Consider the following 16,218-nt stretch of genomic DNA (forward strand, 5'->3'; position numbering starts at 1 on the left):
GTATCGTTCCATTATGCGAGGGTTCAATTTTTGGCGATAGGGACAAGTGTATATCGGTGATATGGTGAATTCAACCGAGGTCGTTGTTCACTCAAGACGAATTTCGTGTTCCGGAAACCATTGATGCTGAGCGACAATTGATACGAGTATTGCAAGAAAAAACATCGGCTGTCCCATCAAGCAGCATACGCATGCCATTACCGAGGTACGAAGTGATCATCGTATCGGATGGTGAGACACGACCAACCATGACGAATACCCGATTAGAGGCCACCAGACGGGCACGTTCGCCAACAGAAATCCGGAGAATGGTCGTTATTCCGCTCCCTCCCAAGCAAGAGCCCGAGGTCGCGTTTGAAACAAGGCTAGAGCTCGGAGAAGACATCCGTTGGGAATTACATCTGCACCTCGGGACGCAGTGGGGTATCATGTCTAACACACGCAACATAAGCGCTTGGTCGTTGTATACGGTCAATGCTATAGCATTATGATTGGAAGCCGAAGTCAGATTGTCATCACCATGACAGGGCAGAAATAAATAACGATCCATTGGGAGGATGCAGTGTGACACCGAACGTCACCCCGTTCGTTTTCGTTCCCACATTATTCTCTTTTTCCTTTTATTTGTCTTTTCTGTTATCTAAATTTCAGTTATTTTGTTAATTTTTTATATCATATTTTGAATTATTGGATTTTAAGTTAATATCCTGCAACCTAGAGTAACTAATTGAAGTAAACAAGTTGCTGTTATAAACCAACAACATAACAGGTGACCATCACCTATTACGCATGCTGGGGAAAAGTATAAAAAGAAGGCAGTGTGTGAGATCTAGGCCAGTCAGTCAATGGCGGCCAAGGAGATAACACCAACGAGGTAAGTGAGCACCGTAGTAGATATTTTGGAATTTGTCGACTATTTTGGAGAGTGAAACGGAAGGTAGAAATATTTCAGCTAGAGGTGTGCGAACATTCCAGCCACATGTTCCTACATTGTCCTATTCCCTTCCTATCCCATAGCTAGAGATGTGCGACCTCTCCACTCACGTGTTCCACATTCGTTCCTAATCCTCAGCTAGAGGGGTGTAACCACACTAGTCAACGTGCTCCTTCATTCCCAAATTCTTCCCTAGTCCGCAGCTAGAGGTGTGTGATCATTTTAGCCTCGTCTCCTCACTCTCCAGCCAAGTGTTCTTCCAACCTCCAGGTAGGGTTGCGCGGTTCGGGGAATTTACTGCTAGAGTGACTACATTCCCCATACTGTCAGACTTCTCCTGGAATAGTGTGACCTCTCCAACCACTTTGCAGTCCATCCTCATCAGCAACGCCAGTTTTTCCGAAAAAAACTGAACATGTCGCAATCGTAGCACTAGAACAATTCGTAGCACTAGAACAATTCTTTATTCCTGTACGTAAAAAACAGGTCAACGTTTTTCGACACCTTTTAAAATAAGCCAAAATTTTCTACCTATTTTTTTTTTTTTTTGTGCATGCAAAAGCGTATAGTTCTTAATGGGGAATACATATTTAGGAAAGCGATAATGCGATTTTCGATAATTATATTATATTATTTTTATTCTATAATCCCAATATATATAAAAGGTAACCCTCGCGAAGTAATCCCTCATTTCTTTTGTTATAACCTCAAACAAATTTTCTTGAGTGTATGCAATGTTTGAGATGTCTATGATAAATACAGAGTTACCATATCGAAGCTTTATAATCTGAATATATCTCATTGAAACCGTTATTTATGGTCGTTACATGTGGACAATTCAAACTATCCACACAAATCTAAAATAGAACGTGTGTGTGTGTTAGTTTAACTCAATTCGTTGCCGTTTACAAAGTCAAAGAACTGCAATCATAGCATGGGGCTGCATAGTATCTCATGATCTATTTCTCCCTCTCTCTCCATGTATTTGTCTACATCTAGTGCGCTCTATTATAGAGAACTTTTGAGAATTAGTTTGCGGTTAATATTTTTGCTTTTAACTTTCCCAATCGAAAAGCGAATGAGAGTGCTTGCAATGGATAAGCAACACGCTACCAAGACATAGTATAAACGAATATAAAGAGTAAATCTGGTTGCCTCTTTTTGTATTTCACCTCGATTTTAGACCAATTTGGCTTCAGTCACATTTTGACGGGGAAAATGAACAAACGTATCGTTGAAATATACTCGCAAGCTATCTTACAAATAAAGCAACCATATGGTGGTAATACAAGCTCAATACAAACAATATAATCGGCGATGACAGCGGCAGCGTCGGAATGAATAACACGACGACAACAACAAAATACAAATCATAAAGTAAACATAAAATCGAAGAAGATCAACAGCATTAAAACAAATACAACAAAAAGAAAACAAAACAAACAAGTGTGACGTCAAAATTCGGGGCTGATATCACTTGATCGAGTGTTACTACTAACAGCAGCAGCAACAGCTAAGTTTGCCTACTACAACAATAAAAGAAATGCGAATTTAGAGGAGTTAAACAAAAACCCCAATTCTAAAGTAAATATTTTAAATCCCAAACAAAAACAAAACAGCTGCAAATTATGGTATTTTACGTTCCTAAACAGAAGGACAAATGTGACAAGAAAAAAAATCCAAAACTAAACTGCGATTGCAATAATTTCGACCACACATTTTTTTACTCATTCACCAATCCACCAACAACAAACAATTAGTGAATGGGATTGCGAATGCATTACCACGACAATAGGCCATAGCTACAATCGTCGTAGCCCCAGTACATCTGTGTGTGGATTGGATAGCAAAGTGTGTGACCGTGTAATCAATTCCATGCGTCGTCAAGTCGTGCGTAAGTGAATGAGGTAACATTTCAACTATCGCTTGCCCGTCTGTCCGTCCGTCCTTCGTTCCTTCCTTCCGTCCGTTTGTTTGTTGGAGTTCTACATCCATGTCATTTCGTCTCGTCTCAAAGACAAGTAATTCGAAACTTGAGTGCAAAAAACAAACAAAAACACAAATACCCCCTCCCCCCCCACACACACACTTCATAAGTATATTGAGTAACATTGTCTCCCCTATACCATGCTTTCAAACTCAGACAGACATCGTCATCGACCAAATGTAAGCGCAATCGATAGGCGGCCACTAAACGATCACGCCAGTGACCTTTTGCCATTAAAACAACAACAAAATATGTAACGGAATAATTAAAATGACAATGCTAATGAAAGTGAGTTCATATGAACTAACACACTCAGAGAAAAAAGTTATCGAATATACATACCCAGAGATAATAGATGTCATCTGATAGGTCCACAGGGAATTGAGATCATGAGGTACTAAATTCTTCATAATCAACCCTATATAGTACAAAGTTTGGTACAATTTGCAGTAAGTTTTGTAATGAAAATACACTCAAAGAAACATCATCCATGATGCTAAAAAAATCCCGCGTGTCCATATTGCGAATGTATATCTTGTATTGTGTTGTATCCTTGCTCTCATTCTGCAATGTAGCAGAGCTCCTCACTCTGTAATGTATCCTTGTATTTACGAAATATTTTCAGAGTCTTTAAGAGCTGTCCCTTTCAAAGGAAATAAAAAACGAAAATAATTCGATGATGTCTCCATTTCTATAGGAATTTTTGTCAAAATTTCATTTCTATAGGAAATTTTGCCAAAATTTCATTTGTATCAAAAACGTTCTCAAAATTTCTGTTTGTATAGGGAATTTTGTAAAAGTTTCATTTCAGTAGAAAATTTTCACAAAATTTCATTTCTATAGAATTTTTTTTCAAAATTTAATTTCTATGGAACTTTTCTGAAAATTTCATTTCCCGCGTGTCCATATTGCGAATGTATATCTTGTATTGTGTTGTAGTGGGGAATCGGAGCCACCTAGGTGCAATTGTTAGCTTGACCGCTTTGCATACAAAGGGTCATGGGTTCAATCCCAGTTTCGACCAAACACCAAATAGTTTTTCATCTCTAATGCCGGTGAAATTTCTCAATATTCCAAACCTTTGCTAGGTGGTTTTTCTGTAATATGAAACGACATTTGTCATTGAGCTAAACATAGAATCATGCAGCACATATTGGTAAGGGAGAAGTTTACCGCTTGTGGTATCACAATGGACCGAAGAGTCTAAGTGAATCTAAAATAACGGGTTACCAATATACCTAACCTAACTTAATGTACCGAAGGATTCCAGATCGCATCTGGGAAAAAAATGATGTAATAGAAAAAAGTAACTCTATTCAGTCCGTCGGTCCATCCTGAATGGTCCTTTATTCCCACATTAATGGTGTCATCAGGTGATTAATTGATTCTTTGTCAGGTCTTTGAATCGGATGGTCTTGGCTCATTCGAAAGAGGCCTTCATTGAAGCGATATGGTTTGTGTGGTTTACACCAGTGCACCGTATCAGGTGCTAATGGGCTAGGAATTCCGAGTGTTCCTTTACCGGGAGTATTTTGGACGCAGCCTACGTAGTGAGAGCCGGCAAATCGTAGATCCTTTGTATAGTCTCTGTTCTCTTTCCCTGTGTTATCAAAAGTCAGGTGACAGACTTTGGGATTCTCGTACTTTGTAGTTGTATATCATCCATTTCGTGTCGTACATCAGCTGGTACATCCAAATCAAGGAACTCTGCGACTAAGATGGAATGCGTCCACAGTGGTCTGGCAGTGAGGTGATTACATTTGGCTGGGCAAACGAAAAGTCATCGCATGTCATGTGGCCCTTTATTACAGATGAGACTTGCATCAGCTACGCTGTTATGAATCACTATTAGGTAGGAATTGAGGCGACTGCACTAGCCCGATTTTAGATAGTCAGCCGTGAGCCTGTTATGAATCACTAATAGGTAGAAATTGAGGCGACTGCACTAGCCCGATCTTAGATAGTCAGCCGTGAGCCGTTCTCTCTCAAAACTTCTCTAAGTGGTTTCACTGCAATGTGAAACGCGGTTCGGTCTCGGCTATAAAAAAGTCTAAGTGAACCTGAAATATCGGGCTGCCACTATACCTAACCTAACCTTCTACCGCGTAGCGTATCCAAAATTGCTTGAAAAGGTTGGTGGAGATATCACCCCACTTTGGGGAACACCCTGTTTCACCCTACGATGTCTTTACTTCTTATTACTAAAGTCACCACACGACTGGCGCCCGCGCAGATAATTTAAAAGCCAACGCTTGGTTTGCGGGTAGAGACATTATTGTAATGTTCTAGAACACTCTGGCATGGTTGACCGTATCGAATGCCTTCGATCATCTCTTGTAACAGGTTTCGAGAGGGCTCTCACTGTTGGACACAACTTATCTGTTGTTATCGCATGTCATGTGACCCTTAATTACAGATGAGACTCACATCAGCTACGCTGTTATGAATCACTAATAGGAAGGAATTGAGGCGACTGCACTAACCCGATATTAGATAGTCAGCCGTGAGCCGTTCTCTCTCAAAACTTCTCCAAGTGGTTTCACTGCAATGTGGAACGGGGTTCGGTCTCGGCTATAAAAAAGTCTAAGTGAGCCTGAAATATGGGGCTGCCACAAATTGTACTAAATGACTTGAAAAGGTTGTCATATGGGACCCCAAGAATTTTGGATATATTCTGACATTCAACTGTCTGCGCACTTTTGCCGTCCATGTAGTGAAACAGTCGTCCACATATGATACAATCTCGACACCACCCGAAGGAGGTGGAATAGAGGATAGGTAGAGGTTGATCAGTGATGGATATATCACCCCACCTTGGGGAACACCCGGTTTCACCCTACGGAGTCTTGACTTCTTATTACTAAAGTTCCCATACGACTGGCGCCCGCGCAGATAATTTAAAAACCAACGCTTGGTTTCTGCGGGTAGAGACATTATTGTGATGTTCTAGAACACTCTGGCATGGTTGACCGTATCGAATGCCTTCGATCATCTCTTGTAACAGGTTTCGAGAGGGCTCTCACTGTTGGACACAACTTATATGTTCCTGTGCACCCTCTGGGCAACATGAGCATGGAAGGGGGACGGTACCTAACTGATGCGGTTATCTGTGTATTCTCTGAAGCAGTCCCAGTTGACTTTGTTTTGGTTGATAAACGTACGGCGATCAGAGGTTATGAAATCGGATGGTCGGAAGGACGCACCTGTTATGCTATGTGTGCACCATAGTAAGTTAAATCGGGATTGTTGCACTTTAGTATATACAGAGGGAAACAGAGGAAACATTTTTACCATTTGCTCCTCGGTGGAAATGAGTATGCACTAAAAGTTCTACCTTATCCTCTATTGGGAGTAGCATCTTCATGCCTAACTTATCATCAACTCCATTTAACTACCTGACAGAATCCGTTGAGGAGTTCAGACTATTCGTCGTTTACCTAAATATTTGACAAGTCTATTAGCTAACTTTTTAATATATGTTGTTAACTTGGCTTTACCTTCGAATGCCAATCACAAGGTAGAAAAATGACAAAAGTTGATTTTTTTTTTCTAAAAGAAATTAAGGTACTTCAGAATTCGTAATACCAATTGCGTTTGTCTGTTCAAGTCGGAAATCCCAAACACAAACTTCATATTTAAATTTTTTTACTTTTATTATTTCAACAGGAATTCCGTCCGTTATCAAATCTTGCCATTCAAGTATCATCTCTAACGAAGTCTTACAAATATGCAAAATAATTCGACGTCCATAGATTTGGGACTACCAAAGTCTCCACCACCGAAACCACAAAGATCGCCATCGCTCAATCCGTCACATGGTGTGCCTCCAACACGCATTCAAGATATCCCACCTACTTCAATAAATCAGAGATTTTCATTGACTCCACAGAATGTGGGAATGGAAGTGAAATCAATAGCTCAGTGCAATAACAAAACACCAGAGGATGGAAATCAGCAAACTACGCCATATGCCAAGCATGAAACCCATCCAACTGGGTCAACGTCTAAAGGAGATTATAAGAAATATCCATCAAATATTGAAGAGACCAATTATGCACCAGATTATTCCCAGTATCGAAGAAACGCTTCCCTACCAAACACAACCACAAATGATCGTCAATGCACTGCGTCCCAGCGTACCCATGAAAGGACATCTTTGCCCGAGTTGCCTATGGACCAATTTCAAGAACAGTACCAGAAATTTCGATCGATTTCAGATGCCTCTATAAATGATCCCCCATATAGAATTAATGAAGAGTTGAATAATGTCTATCGAAAACGTTTGGATGACATCAACATGAACTGCCAAGGGGATTTGGAAGTAAGTTAATTTCATTTCATAGATTTGGCAAACATGAAGGAATGCGTACAGAGCTCCTCACACTGCAATGTATCCTTGCTCCTCACTCTGCAATGTATCAGAGCTCCTCACTCTGCAATGTATCCTTGTATTTACGAAATATTTTCAGAGTCTTTAAGAGTTATCCCTTTCAAAGGAAATAAAAAACGAAAATAATTCGATGATGTCTCCATTTCTATAGGATTTTTTGTCAAAATTTCATTTCTATAGGAAATTTTGTCAAAATTTCATTTGTATCAAAAACGTTCTCAAAATTTCAATTCGTATAGGAAATTTTGTAAAAGTTTCATTTCAATAGAAAATTTTCACAAAATTTCATTTCTATGGAAAATTTTTTCAAAATTTAATTTCTATGGAACTTTTCTGAAAATTTCATTTCTATAAGAAATTTTGACAAAATTTCATTTCTATAGAAAATTTTGTCAAAATTTCACTTCTGTGGGAAATTTTGTCAAAATTTTATTTCTACAGAAAATTTTGTCAAAATTTCATTTCTACAGGAAATTTTCTGAAAATTTCATTCCTATATGAAATTTTGTCAAAATTTCCTTTCTATAGGAAATTTTGTTAAAATTTCATTTCTATAGGAAATTTTTTCAAAATTTCATTTCTATAGGAAATTTTGTTAAAATTTCATTTCTATAGGAAATTTTGTCAAAATTTCCTTTCTATAGAAAATTTTATAAAAAATTAATTTCTATAGAAAATTTTCCGAAAATTTAATTTCTACAGGAAATTTTGTCAAAATGTCATTTCTATAGGAAATTTTGTTAAAATTTCATTTCTATAGGAAATTTTTTCAAAATTTCATTTCTATAGGAAATTTTGTTAACATTTCATTTCTATAGGAAATTTTGTCAAAATTTCCTTTCTATAGAAAATTTTATAAAAAATTAATTTCTATAGAAAATTTTCCGAAAATTTAATTTCTACAGGAAATTTTGTCAAAATGTCATTTCTATAGGAAATTTTGTTAAAATTTCATTTCTATAGGAAATTTTTTCAAAATTTCATTTCTATAGGAAATTTTGTTAAAATTTCATTTCTATAGGAAATTTTGTCAAAATTTCCTTTCTATAGAAAATTTTCGCAAAATTTCATTTCATAAAGGAAATTTTGTCAAAATTTCCTTTCTATAGGAAATTTTATAAAAATTTAATTTCTATAGAAAATTTTCTCAAAATTTCATTTCCTTAAGGAAATTTTCTCAAAATTTCATTTCTATAGAAAAATTTCATATCTATCCTGAAAATTTCATATCTATAGAAAATTTTCTGAAAATTTCATTTCTATAGGAAACTTTGTCAAAATTTCATTTTTATAGAAAATTTTCTCAAAATTTCATTTCCTAAGGGAAATTTTGTAAAAATTTCATTTCTGTAGAAAAATATTTCAAAATTTCATATCTAATAGAAATTTCTTTAAAATGTGATTTCTATAGAAATTTTTTGAAAATTTCAGTTCAATAGGAAATTTTGTCAAAATTTAATTTCCATAGGAAATGCTTTCAAAATGTAATTTCTTATAGGAAATTTTGTCAGAATTTCATTTCTATAGAAAATGTTCTCAAAATTTCATTTCCTAAAGGAAATTTCACTTTTATACGAAATTTTGTCAAAATTTAATTTTCATAAATTTTGTCAGAATTTCATTTCTATAGAAAATTTTCTCAAATTTTCATTTCCTAAAGGAAATTTTGTAAAAATTTCATTTCTGTAGAAAAATTTCTCAAAATTGCATATCTATAGAAAATTTCCTGAAAATTTAATTTCTATAGAAATTTTGTGAAAATTTTATTTCCTATAGGAAATTTTGTCAAAATTTAATTCTATAGGAAATGCTTTCAAAATTTAATTTCTATAGGAAATTTTTTCAACATTTAATTTCTAAAGCAATTTTTGTTAAAAATTCATTTTTTTTTATTTTATTTTTTATTAATTTTAATTTTTTTATTAATTTTCATGCTTTTTTTCAGCTAAAATGTTTAACATACAGTGAGTGGGTAGAAACGCTGCTAAAAGTCAATCAATCGCTTATCTCCAATATACACCAACTCGAATTGGAAGTGTATGAACGTTTGGAATATCTACAAAGAAGAGCAAACTCGAATTGTCGCCATAGCCAGGGCAATGAGTTGATGAAATGCCGCAAGGATATTGACTCCTTACTGAGATTTATACAGAATTCGTGCAAATTTGATGTGGCAGATTTATCTGGAGTTAATTTTGAAACAATTTCTTTTGCTAATTTTTATGTTTCAAGAGATAATCAGATGGATTCGTCAAATGTTGATGGAACTACTCAGCAAGTGATGGTAAGGAACTTATATAAATAAAATGAAACATTTTAAAACAGAGATACATTTTTTTGACAAAATTTCCTATAGGAATGAAATTATGTAAAATTTCTTACAGAAATTAAATTTTTATGAAATTTCCTTTAAAAATTAAATTTAGATAAAATTTCCTATAAAAATGAAATTTTGATAAAACTTCCCATAGAAATGAAATTTTGATAAAATTTCCCATAGAAATGAAATTTTCAGAAAATTTCCCAGAGAAATGAAATTTTAAGAAAATTTTCTTTAGGAATGAAATTTTAAGAAAATTTCCTATAGAAATGAAATTTTGACAAAATTTTCTGTGGAAATGAAATGTTGACAAAATTTCCAATAGAAAGAAAATTTTCGGCAAACTTCCGGTAGAAATAAAATTTACGGTAGAAAAGAAATTTTCAGAAAAGTTCCCATCGAAATAACAATTTTCTAAAAATTTCTTATAGCAATAAAAAAATTTCCTACAAATATGAAATTTTGACAAAATTTCATATAGAACTGAAATTTTCAAAAAATTTCTATAGAAATGAAATGTTGAAAAATTTCCTATAGATATAAATGTTTCTATAGAAATAAAATTTTGATAAAATTCTCTTCGGAAAAAAAATTTTGACAAAATGAAGTTTTGATACAATTTCCTATAGAAATGAAATTTTGGCAGAAATTTCCTATAGGAATGATATTTGCACAAAATTTCCTATAGGTTAGGTGGCAGCCAGATATATCAGGCTCACTTAGACTATTCAGTTCATTGTGATACCACATTGGTGAACTTCTCTCTTATCACTGAGTGCTGCCCGATTCCATGTTAAGCTCAATGACAAGGGTCCTCCTTTTTATAGCCTAGTCCGAACGGCGTTCCACATTGCAGTGAAACCACTTAGAGAAGTTTTGAGACCCTCAGAAATGTCACCATCATTACTGAGGTGGGATAATCCACCGCTGAAAAACTTTTTGGTGTTCGGTCGAAGCAGGAGTCGAACCCATGACCTTGTGTATGCAAGGCGGGCATGCTAACCATTGCACCACGGTGGCTCCCAAATTTCCTATAGAAATGAGCTTTTCAGAAAATTTCCTATAGAAATGAAATTTTCAGAATGAAATTTTCAGAAAATTTCCTACAGAAATGAAATTTTCAGAAAATTTCCTATAGAAATGAGATTTTCAGAAAATTTTCTATAGAAATGAAATTTTCAGAAAATTTCCTATAGAAATGAAATTTTCAGACAATTTCCTATAGAAATGAAATTTTGGCAGAAATTTCCTATAGAAATGATATTTGCACAAAATTTCCTATATAAATGAAATTTTCAGAAAATTTCCTATAGAAATGAAATTTTGGCAGAAATTTCCTATAGAAATGAAATTTTCAGAAAATTTCCTATAGAAATGAAATTTTCAGAAAATTTCCTACAGAAATGAAATTTTCAGAAAATTTCCTATAGAAATGAAATTTTCAGAAAATTTCCTATAGAAATGAGATTTTCAGAAAATTTCCTGTAGAAATGAAATTTGCACAAAATTTTCTATAGAAATGAAATTTTCAGAAAATTTCCTAGAGAAATGAAATTTTCAGAAAATTTCCTATAGAAATGAAATGTTCAGAAAATTTCCTATAGAAATGAAATTTTGGCAGAAATTTCCTATAGAAATGATATTTGCACAAAATTTCCTATATAAATGAAATTTTCAGAAAATTTCCTATAGAAATGAGAATTTCAGAAAATTTCCTATAGAAATTAAGTTTTCAGAAAATTTCCTATAGAAATGAAATTTTCAGAAAATTTCCTATAGAAATGAAATTTTCAGAAAATTTCCTATAGAAATGAAATTTTCAGAAAATTTCCTATAGAAATGAAATTTTCAGAAAATTTCCTATAGAAATGAAATTTTCAGAAAATTTCCTACAGAAATGAAATTTTCAGAAAATTTCCTGTAGAAATGAAAATTTCAGAAAATTTCCTATAGAAATGAGATTTTCAGAAAATTTCCTGTAGAAATGAAATTTGCACAAAATTTTCTATAGAAATGAAATTTTCAGAAAATTTCCTATAGAAATGAAATTTTCAGACAATTTCCTATAGAAATGAAATTTTCAGAAAATTTCCTAGAGAAATGAAATTTTCAGAAAATTTCCTATAGAAATGAAATTTTGGCAGAAATTTCCTATAGAAATGATATTTGCACAAAATCTCCTATATAAATGAAATTTTCAGAAAATTTCCTATAGAAATGAAATTTTCAGAAAATTTCCTACAGAAATGAAATTTTCAGAAAATTTCCTATAGAAATGAAATTTTCAGAAAATTTCCTATAGAAATGAGATTTGCACAAAATTTCCTAGAGAAATGAAATTTTCAGAAAATTTCCTATAGAAATGAAATGTTCAGAAAATTTCCTATAGAAATGAAATTTTGGCAGAAATTTCCTATAGAAATGATATTTGCACAAAATTTCCTATAGAAATGAAATTTTCAGAAAATTTCCTATAGAAATGAGATTTGCACAAAATTTCAGAAAATTTCCTATAGAAATGAAATTTTCAGAAAATTTCCTATAGAAATGAGATTTGCACAAAATTTCCTAGAGAAATGAAATTTTCAGAAAATTTCCTATAGAAATGAAATGTTCAGAAAATTTCCTATAGAAATGAAATTTTGGCAGAAATTTCCTATAGAAATGATATTTGCACAAAATTTCCTATATAAATGAAATTTTCAGAAAATTTCCTATATAAATGAAATTTTCAGAAAATTTCCTATAGAAATGAGAATTTCAGAAAATTTCCTATAGAAATGAAATTTTCAGAAAATTTCCTATAGAAATGAAATTTTCAGAAAATTTCCTACAGAAATGAAATTTTCAGAAAATTTCCTGTAGAAATGAAAATTTCAGAAAATTTCCTATAGAAATGAGATTTTCAGAAAATTTCCTGTAGAAATGAAATTTGCACAAAATTTTCTATAGAAATGAAATTTTCAGAAAATTTCCTATAGAAATGAAATTTTCAGACAATTTCCTATAAAAATGAAATTTTCAGAAAATTTCCTAGAGAAATGAAATTTTCAGAAAATTTCCTATAGAAATGAAATTTTGGCAGAAATTTCCTATAGAAATGATATTTGCACAAAATCTCCTATATAAATGAAATTTTCAGAAAATTTCCTATAGAAATGAAATTTTCAGAAAATTTCCTACAGAAATGAAATTTTCAGAAAATTTCCTATAGAAATGAAATTTTCAGAAAATTTCCTATAGAAATGAGATTTGCACAAAATTTCCTAGAGAAATGAAATTTTCAGAAAATTTCCTATAGAAATGAAATGTTCAGAAAATTTCCTATAGAAATGAAATTTTGGCAGAAATTTCCTATAGAAATGATATTTGCACAAAATTTCCTATATAAATGAAATTTTCAGAAAATTTCCTATATAAATGAAATTTTCAGAAAATTTCCTATATAAATGAAATTTTCAGAAAATTTCCTATAGAAATGAGAATTTCAGAAAATTTCCTATAGAAATTAAGTTTTCAGAAAATTTCCTATAGAAATGAAATTTTCAGAAAATTTCCTATAGAAATGAAATTTTCAGAAAATTTCCTATAGAAATGAAATTTTCAGAAAATTTCCTACAGAAATGAAATTTTCAGAAAATTTCCTGTAGAAATGAAAATTTCAGAAAATTTCCTATAGAAATGAGATTTTCAGAAAATTTCCTGTAGAAATGAAATTTGCACAAAATTTTCTATAGAAATGAAATTTTCAGAAAATTTCCTATAGAAATGAAATTTTCAGACAATTTCCTATAGAAATGAAATTTTCAGAAAATTTCCTAGAGAAATGAAATTTTCAGAAAATTTCCTATAGAAATGAAATTTTGGCAGAAATTTCCTATAGAAATGATATTTGCACAAAATTTCCTATAGAAATGAAATTTTCAGAAAATTTCCTATAGAAATGAGATTTGCACAAAATTTCCTAGAGAAATGAAATTTTCAGAAAATTTCCTATAGAAATGAAATGTTCAGAAAATTTCCTATAGAAATGAAATTTTGGCAGAAATTTCCTATAGAAATGATATTTGCACAAAATTTCCTATATAAATGAAATTTTCAGAAAATTTCCTATATAAATGAAATTTTCAGAAAATTTCCTATAGAAATGAGAATTTCAGAAAATTTCCTATAGAAATGAAATTTTCAGAAAATTTCCTATAGAAATGAAATTTTCAGAAAATTTCCTACAGAAATGAAATTTTCAGAAAATTTCCTGTAGAAATGAAAATTTCAGAAAATTTCCTATAGAAATGAGATTTTCAGAAAATTTCCTGTAGAAATGAAATTTGCACAAAATTTTCTATAGAAATGAAATTTTCAGAAAATTTCCTATAGAAATGAAATTTTCAGACAATTTCCTATAGAAATGAAATTTTCAGAAAATTTCCTAGAGAAATGAAATTTTCAGAAAATTTCCTATAGAAATGAAATTTTGGCAGAAATTTCCTATAGAAATGATATTTGCACAAAATCTCCTATATAAATGAAATTTTCAGAAAATTTCCTATAGAAATGAAATTTTCAGAAAATTTCCTACAGAAATGAAATTTTCAGAAAATTTCCTATAGAAATGAAATTTTCAGAAAATTTCCTATAGAAATGAGATTTGCACAAAATTTCCTAGAGAAATGAAATTTTCAGAAAATTTCCTATAGAAATGAAATGTTCAGAAAATTTCCTATAGAAATGAAATTTTGGCAGAAATTTCCTATAGAAATGATATTTGCACAAAATTTCCTATATAAATGAAATTTTCAGAAAATTTCCTATATAAATGAAATTTTCAGAAAATTTCCTATAGAAATGAGAATTTCAGAAAATTTCCTATAGAAATGAAATTTTCAGAAAATTTCCTATAGAAATGAAATTTTCAGAAAATTTCCTACAGAAATGAAATTTTCAGAAAATTTCCTGTAGAAATGAAAATTTCAGAAAATTTCCTATAGAAATGAGATTTTCAGAAAATTTCCTGTAGAAATGAAATTTGCACAAAATTTTCTATAGAAATGAAATTTTCAGAAAATTTCCTATAGAAATGAAATTTTCAGACAATTTCCTATAGAAATGAAATTTTCAGAAAATTTCCTAGAGAAATGAAATTTTCAGAAAATTTCCTATAGAAATGAAATTTTGGCAGAAATTTCCTATAGAAATGATATTTGCACAAAATCTCCTATATAAATGAAATTTTCAGAAAATTTCCTATAGAAATGAAATTTTCAGAAAATTTCCTACAGAAATGAAATTTTCAGAAAATTTCCTATAGAAATGAAATTTTCAGAAAATTTCCTATAGAAATGAGATTTGCACAAAATTTCCTAGAGAAATGAAATTTTCAGAAAATTTCCTATAGAAATGAAATGTTCAGAAAATTTCCTATAGAAATGAAATTTTGGCAGAAATTTCCTATAGAAATGATATTTGCACAAAATTTCCTATATAAATGAAATTTTCAGAAAATTTCCTATATAAATGAAATTTTCAGAAAATTTCCTATAGAAATGAAATTTTCAGAAAATTTCCTATAGAAATGAAATTTTCAGAAAATTTCCTATAGAAATGAAATTTTCAGAAAATTTCCTATAGAAATGAAATTTTCAGAAAATTTCCTACAGAAATGAAATTTTCAGAAAATTTCCTGTAGAAATGAAAATTTCAGAAAATTTCCTATAGAAATGAGATTTTCAGAAAATTTCCTGTAGAAATGAAATTTGCACAAAATTTTCTATAGAAATGAAATTTTCAGAAAATTTCCTATAGAAATGAAATTTTCAGACAATTTCCTATAGAAATGAAATTTTCAGAAAATTTCCTAGAGAAATGAAATTTTCAGAAAATTTGCTATAGAAATGAAATTTTCAGAAAATTTTCTATAAAAATGAAATTTTGGCGGAAATTACCTATAGAAATGATGTTTGCACAAAATTTCCTATAGAAATGATATTTGCACAAAATTTCCTATAGAAATGAAAATGCACTAATAATTTTTTTTTAATAATAAAATCATTTCTATTCACTTCCAGAATACCACCGATCCAGATATAATGCAACGCAATAAGGTTTGAACAATATCTCAACATTTCTATTTATTTATTTATAATAGCATTTATAACTTGTTTTATAATATTAATATTTCTAATAAAATCTTATTTGATGATTAAATTAATTTTTTTTGTCTTCTTATTTTTCATTTTTCTTAAAAAGTTAAATGCCAACATTAAAGCTTTGGCTTTTGAGGTGGCGGAAAAGCATGATGAAGTGAGAGAGCTTAGGAGGCAAGTGAACTGTTTAGAAGATGAGATACAAAAGGCCACCAAGAAAATTCAATTAAAGGAAGATGTCATCAAAGAGCTTCGCAATGATCTCAAACGCAATGTCAAGGTCTCAAAATCAAAAGTTTTGTCATTATATTTTCAAAGTGTAAACCTTTGGCTTTTGTCAAATTGTTGTTGAAATTTCCTACACAAAAAAAGTCATTTAGAAACCCAAGAGAAATAAATCAATTTTATTTATTTTATAATAATTTTCCATTTTATGTTTTCAAT

The 16,218-nt window shown here is 31.3% G+C and overlaps 2 protein-coding genes across 7 annotated transcripts in view; one reads left to right on the forward strand and one right to left on the reverse strand.

The window, feature by feature from the left end:
• Positions 1–2,116: 2,116 nt before the first annotated feature.
• yuri (yuri gagarin) overlaps positions 2,117–16,218 on the forward strand; it is a 55,638-nt gene continuing 41,536 nt past the window's right edge. The window contains exons 1-6 of one of the 6 annotated variants that reach the window (XM_075297493.1): positions 2,117–2,518; positions 2,587–2,828; positions 6,588–7,242; positions 9,257–9,595; positions 15,697–15,732; positions 15,878–16,054. In XM_075297493.1, coding sequence (XP_075153608.1) covers positions 6,649–7,242; positions 9,257–9,595; positions 15,697–15,732; positions 15,878–16,054 — 1,146 coding nt within the window. In that variant the 5' untranslated portion in view covers positions 2,117–2,518; positions 2,587–2,828; positions 6,588–6,648. Of the gene's footprint in view, positions 2,842–6,587; positions 7,243–9,256; positions 9,596–15,696; positions 15,733–15,877; positions 16,055–16,218 lie in introns of all 6 variants that reach the window. The other 5 variants (XM_075297491.1, XM_075297489.1, XM_075297492.1 and 2 more) reach the window with 5 other exon arrangements.
• Positions 5,194–5,855, reverse strand: LOC142225293 (uncharacterized). Its single transcript, XM_075295070.1, has 2 exons — positions 5,552–5,855; positions 5,194–5,300 (listed from the first exon to the last, which is right to left on the reverse strand). The coding sequence occupies exons 1-2, from the start codon at positions 5,853–5,855 to the stop codon at positions 5,194–5,196; spliced, it is 411 nt and encodes a 136-aa protein (XP_075151185.1).

Source organism: Haematobia irritans, chromosome 2 (genome assembly GCF_050003625.1).
Source record: "Haematobia irritans isolate KBUSLIRL chromosome 2, ASM5000362v1, whole genome shotgun sequence".
Taxonomy (NCBI): Eukaryota; Metazoa; Arthropoda; class Insecta; order Diptera; family Muscidae; genus Haematobia; species Haematobia irritans.